Raw genomic sequence first — 6,000 nt, 5'->3', positions numbered from 1 at the left:
CTCCCTCCTTTCCTTCCTACCTTCCTTTCCTTCCTTCCTCCATCCCTCCTTCCTTTCCTTCCTTCTTCCTCCCTTCCTACCCTTCCTCCCTTCCTTCCTTCCTACCTTCCTCCCTCCCTCCTTCCTTTCCTTCCTCCCTCCTTCCTTTCCTTCCTACCTTCCTTCCTTCCTCCCTCCCTCCCTCCTTTCCTTCCTTCTTCCTTCCTTTCCTTCCTTTCCTACCTTCTTCCTCCCTTCCTTCCCTTCCTCCCTCCTTTCCTTCCTTCCTCCCTCCTTTCCTTCCTTCCTTCCTTCCTTCCTTACTTGAGGTGCATATGACATAACTAGTAAGGTCTGTTTAAGGGTTAAATCAAGTTTTTTGTGATGACAAACCAACAACAAGCAAATTCCCCCCAAATCCAGCATGCTTCCTTTAATCGTTGTTATGTCTCCTTATTTGGTCGTTGGGCAAAAAAATTAAATTAAAATCTTAATTTAATTGATTTAATTATGAGTTGTTGCATGTTTTAGTGAATATTTAAAGGCGCTCTTATTAGTTTATTTTATAACTTCCTGTTTAAAAGAAAATAAGCTTTTAATCTCTTTTAAGTTCCTTCTTAAAACACTTAAGATTTTAATTGGTTTTTAATTTGCCTTAATTTACTTTTGTCTTCTTTTAATTATAGTTTGTCTATTTTTGCTTTTTCCTACGTTAAAATGTTGTTTTTTTATTCATTTAATTGTTTTTATTTATTCTTTATTTATATAATTATTTTATGATTTGTGTTTGTGCTACCTTGTGAAGCAGTTTGTAACTTGGATCTTGAAAAATGCTCAATATAATAATACTATATATTATTATTAATTATTATTAGTAGTAGTAGTAGTAGTAGTAGTACTATTACAATTGTAATACTCCATTATAAATAAAACTATTATTAATTATAATTATTTATTATCATCATCATTATTATTAGAAGTAGTACACTATAAATATTTATTTATATAATATATATTAATATTATTATTGTTCTGTGTGTTTAAAGCAAAAAATATTTCACTTCTCTTAGTTTAATCTACAACAGTGAAATAAATAACAATAAAATTCAAACACATTCATGATGAAGAGTTTATAGTTTAAAAGTTAAAGTTTGATAAAGTATGACCCACCTTCAAAATAAAAGCACTGATATAAAATAAACATTAACAGCCCTTGTACAGTAATCCATTAAGTGTTCATTTTTTATCTTGTATTATTACAGGTGGTATAAAAAGACATTTATCTAAAACTAACTAGGGAAATAAAGAAAGAGAGAGAGAGAGGAATGAAAAAAAGGACTTCAGATGGAAAATAAATAAATCAATAATATTAATAAAGAACAAAGTTTCACTACGGAGCCAAAAAATCTGATTTGATTTATAGTTTCTAATTTTCACACTAATATAACTGAAGTCCTTTATTTTACTTTTTCAGCCTCTTCTGTTTATTCTCTTCTGATTTCTTAACTAATATCTCTTCATCAGCTTTAATCACTATAATAATAATAATAATAATAATAATAATAATAAAGATTTACTCCATTTACTGCTGTGAGTGTGCTGTGGTTTAAATCACCTTAAAAAAAGGGCAATGACACCCAAATGTGTGGTGTTAAATTCACTATTTTTAATGCTTTATGAGTTATTATATATTTATTATATACTTAAATTATTATGCAGTTTATGAGTAAAGTCAATATTTTTATGGCTCAATGACAAGAACCTTTTTATTTCATTTTAATTGCATCATTTTTATTAGTTTTCTACCCTTTAGTACCTATAAAATACTTTCTTTATTAACCCTCCTGTTGTCCTCGAGTCAAGGAAGAAGGAAGGAAAGGAGGGAGGAAGGAGGGAAGGAAGAAGGAAGGAAGGAAAGGAGGGAGGGAGGAAGGAAGGAAAGGAGGGAGGAAAGGAGGGAGGAAGGAGGGAAGGAAGAAGGAAGGAAAGGAGGGAGGGAGGAAGGAAGAAAGAAGGAGCGAAAGAAGGAAAGGAGGGAGGAAGGAGTGAAGGAAGAAGGAAGGAAAGGAGGGAGGGAGGAAGGAAGAAGGAAGGAGCGAAAGAAGGAAAGGAGGGAGGAAGGAAGGAAAGGAGGGAGGAAGGAGGGAAGGAAGAAGGAAGGAAAGGAGGGAGGGAGGAAGGAAGAAAGAAGGAGCGAAAGAAGGAAAGGAGGGAGGAAGGAGGAGGAAGGAGCGAAAGAAGGAAAGGAGAAAGGAAAGAAAGCAAGAAATAGCAAAAGAAGGAAAGGAGGGAGGAAGGAGGGAGGGAGGAAGGAGGAAGGAAGGACCGAAAGAAGGAAAGGAGAAAGGAAAGAAAGCAAGAAGTAGCGAAAGAAGGAAAGGAGGGAGGAAGGAGGGAAGAAGGAAAGAAGGGAGGGAGGAAAAGAAGGCAGGAAGGCAGGAAGGAAGGGAGGGAGGAAGGAAGGAAGGAAGGAAGGAAGGAAGGAAGGAAGGAAGGAAGGAAGAGTCAAAACAGAGTCCATTTCCAGGGTCCATTTGACCCGGGAGGACGACATGAAGGTTAATTATAAAAACTAAATTATAAAATATTAATCTGGATACGTTTTAATCATTTTTTGTTTCTATCTTAACAATATTAGCCTTGTTTTTTTAATGTAACTTTGTATTTTCTACCTTTTTATTCACTTATTTCACTTACTCTCTTCTTTTATTGATCAGTATAATGTTTAAATTGTTGTTTATGACTAATGACCACTTTGTGAGAACTAACAAGGATCCAAATAAAGAATTAAAGTATAAAAGACAGTGGCTAAAAATCATCTATGACATCATCAGGAAATAAAACAGGAAGTAGAATTATCACGTCGTCTTTTAGGAAGACGGCAAAAACATAAAAACACATTAAGAAAGAATATGACTCCACTCTCCTTTAACCTTCCTGTCGTCCTCCTTTCTTTCCTTCCTTCCTTCCTCCCTTCCTTTCATTCCCTTCCTTCCTTTCTATGTGTCATCTCTCCTTCCTTCCTTCCTTCTCTCCTTCCTTCCTTCTTCCCTTCCTTCTGTCTTTCTTTCCTTCCTTCCTTCGTTCCTTCCTTCTGTCTTTCTTTCCTTCCTTCCTTCCTTCCTTCCTTCCATCCATCCTTCCTTCCTTCTATCCATCCTTCCTTCCTTCTTTCTTTCTTTCTTTCCTTCTTTCCTTCCTTCCTTTCCTTCTGTCCTTCTTTCATCCCTCCCTCCTTCCTACTTTCCTACCTTCCTCCCTTTCCTCCCTCCCTCCTACCTTCCTTCCTCCTACCTTCCTTCCTCCTTTCCTCTCCCTTTTCCTTTCCTTCCTTCCTTCTTCGTCCCTTCCTTCCTTCCTTCCTCCTTTCCTTCCTTCTTGCTCCCTTCCTAACTTCCTTCCTTGACTCGAGGACAACAGGAGGGTTAAGTTTGGTTTCTGGACGTACCATCTCGTCGCCAGGCAACCAGTATCCCTCCTGTTCGATGCCGGCCTTCGAGCCTTTGCAGCCGACGGTGAGCGTCTCCACCACCAGGCCGTCCTTCACCGCCAGGCTCAGCTGTCGGGCCGTCTCCTTCGGGTGCATGCCGAACACACGGCTCAGGTACCTGCACAGGGGAGGAGCGGAGAGTCAGAGGAAGATGCTAACGGCTATTAGCATCGCAAGCTAATTAAACAACAGTAGTTAAAAGTAGAGAAAATAAGACTGATAAAAAATGTTTAGAAAAATTAAATAAAGTAAAATAAATAAGAGAAAATTAAAAAAAAAAAATTTAAATAAATTAGTATTTAATTAAATTAAAATTTAAAAATATGTATACACAAATAAATAGATAAAATAAATAAAAAAAATAAAAAATAAATAAAAAAAATAGAAAATAAAAAAAATAAAATAAAATAAATAAAATAAAAAAATAAAAGAATAGAAAATAAAATAAATAAAATAAAATAAATAAAAAAAAAAAATAAAAAAATAGAAAATAAGAGAAAAAGTTTATTGAAAGTTAGAGTAAAAAAATAAATAAATACATAAAATAAGAAAAAAATTAAATAAAACAAGTTAAATAAAAGCTAGAATTAAACTAGGTTAAAAAAGAGATAAAAAAGACCCCAAAAAAAGCTAAAATAAAGAATAATAATGTAAAAAAAAAAGTAGAACAAACATTTAAAACATCATCAAAATACAAATATGATTAAAAAATACAGAATAAAAAATAAAGACTATAATGAAAAGCCAGTTGAGCCTAAAGTTATAATTACAGCTGCTGCAGTTTAAATGTGAAGCTTTAATAACCGTAAACATGATCAGACAGAGAGCCTCTTTCCTTTAATCTTAAGATTACATATAAAACCTCTCTAACCTCTCACATCTGTAATTTTAACCCCAGACGATCCATAAATTACTCTCAGAGCTGCTCAGACCGTCTCACGTATCAACGCTTCACTTTCAGCTCACATGTGATTTAAAATAGAGACTCAGGTTTGAACTTCACTCAGCGAGGTCATGTGTCCTCAGACGGTGGCAGACGGCCAGCGGAGCAGACGGCGTGTCAGCGGGGGAGTCAGGTGAGAGAAGGAAGGAAGGAAGGAAGAAAAGGGGATGAAGGAAGGGAGGAAGGAAAGAAGGAAGGAAGGAAGGAAGGAAAGAAAGAAGAACAGAGGAGAGAAGGAAGGGGGAGGAAAGAAAGAGAGAAGGAAGAAAGGAAGGAAGGAAGAAAAGGGGATGAAGGAAGGAAGGAAAGAAGGAAGGGAGGAAGGAAAGAAGGAAGGGAGGAAGGGAGGAAAGGAAGGAAGTAGGAGGGAAGGAGGGTGGGGGGGAAGGAAAGGAAGGAAAGAAGGAAGGACAGAGGGAGGAAAGGACGGAAGGAAGGGAGGAAAGGAAGGAAGGAAGGAAGGAAGGAAGGAAGGAAGAAAATGGGATGAAGGAAGGAAAGAAGGAAGGGAGGAAGGAAAGAAGGAAGGGAGGAAAGAGAGGAAGGAGAGAAGGAGGGAGGAAGGACAGAAGGAAGGAAGGAAGGAAGGAAGGAAAGGAAGGAAGTAGGAGGGAGGTAGGGAGGAAAGGAGGGAGGAAGGGAGGAAGAAGGAAGGAAAGGAGGAAGGAAGGAAGGAAGGAAGGAAGGAAAGAAGGACAGATGAAAGAAGGATGGAGGAAAGAAAGAGAGAAGGAAGGAAGGAAAGAAGGATCCCAGAACAGGGGATGAAGGGAAGAAAGAAGAAAGGGAGGAAAGAGAGAGGAAGGAAAGGAGGGAATTTGTTGTATGTTAATGTGATCATTTTGTCTATAAAAGTTTATTTTAAAGCCTCATTTAGTTAAAAAAAAAAAAAAAAAAGGAAATATGTTCATGACAGATGTTTAACACGCCCCAGATCTTTTTTAGTAAATTAGCAATTAGCTCCGTTAATGAGTAACTAATTGATTTTAAAGGTGCAGATGTGACTCGGCTGTAAGTACCCAACCTTTTAGTTTTTAATGTCATTAAAATGAAGAGATATAGAGACAAAGATCTGCTAAATTATTATATAAATTGTTAAGTGTTATTTATATGCTATAAAAGTTTATTTTAAAGTCTCATTTAGTAAAAAAAAAAAGATGTTTAAACATGCCCCAGATGTTTTGGTAAATTAGCAATTAGCTCCGTTAATGAGTAACTAATTGATTTTTAGAGCTGCGGCTGAAAGAGGAGGATTACGTTTCCTCTCCTGAGTAAAACACACGGTGGTTAATAATTCACCTCTCTGCTCGCTGACTTTTAAAAACAGTCATTAACCTCTTCGTCACATAGTCGGTCTGGTGTTGAAATGAAGCTCGGTGGTGGGGCTGGATAGGGAATGGAGGAAGAAGGGAGGAAGAGGAGGGAGGAAGGAGGGAGGAAGGAGGGAAGAGTGGAGGAAGAAGGGATGAAGGGTGGAGGAGGAAGGAGGAGTGGAGGAAGAAGGGAGGAAGAAGGGATGAAGAGTGGAGGAGGAAGGAGGAAGGAGGGGGGAGGGGAAGGGGGAAGGAGGGAAGGGAAAGAGGGAAGG

At 37.3% G+C, this 6,000-nt stretch overlaps 1 protein-coding gene across 1 annotated transcript in view; it reads right to left on the bottom strand.

The window, feature by feature from the left end:
• The window catches only part of LOC128369746 (zinc finger MYND domain-containing protein 11-like), a 28,896-nt gene that overhangs the window by 267 nt on the left and 22,629 nt on the right, over positions 1 to 6,000 (bottom strand). The window contains exon 3 of the mRNA XM_053330822.1: positions 3,367 to 3,587. Within this exon, the coding sequence (XP_053186797.1) occupies positions 3,367 to 3,587 (221 nt within the window). The remainder of the gene's footprint in view (positions 1 to 3,366; positions 3,588 to 6,000) is intronic.

The sequence above is a fragment of the Scomber japonicus genome, chromosome 12 (assembly GCF_027409825.1).
Source record: "Scomber japonicus isolate fScoJap1 chromosome 12, fScoJap1.pri, whole genome shotgun sequence".
NCBI classification, from domain to species: Eukaryota; Metazoa; Chordata; class Actinopteri; order Scombriformes; family Scombridae; genus Scomber; species Scomber japonicus.
The sequence above is the reverse complement of the archived record's forward strand: the minus strand, read 5'-3'. Positions and strand labels throughout refer to the sequence as shown.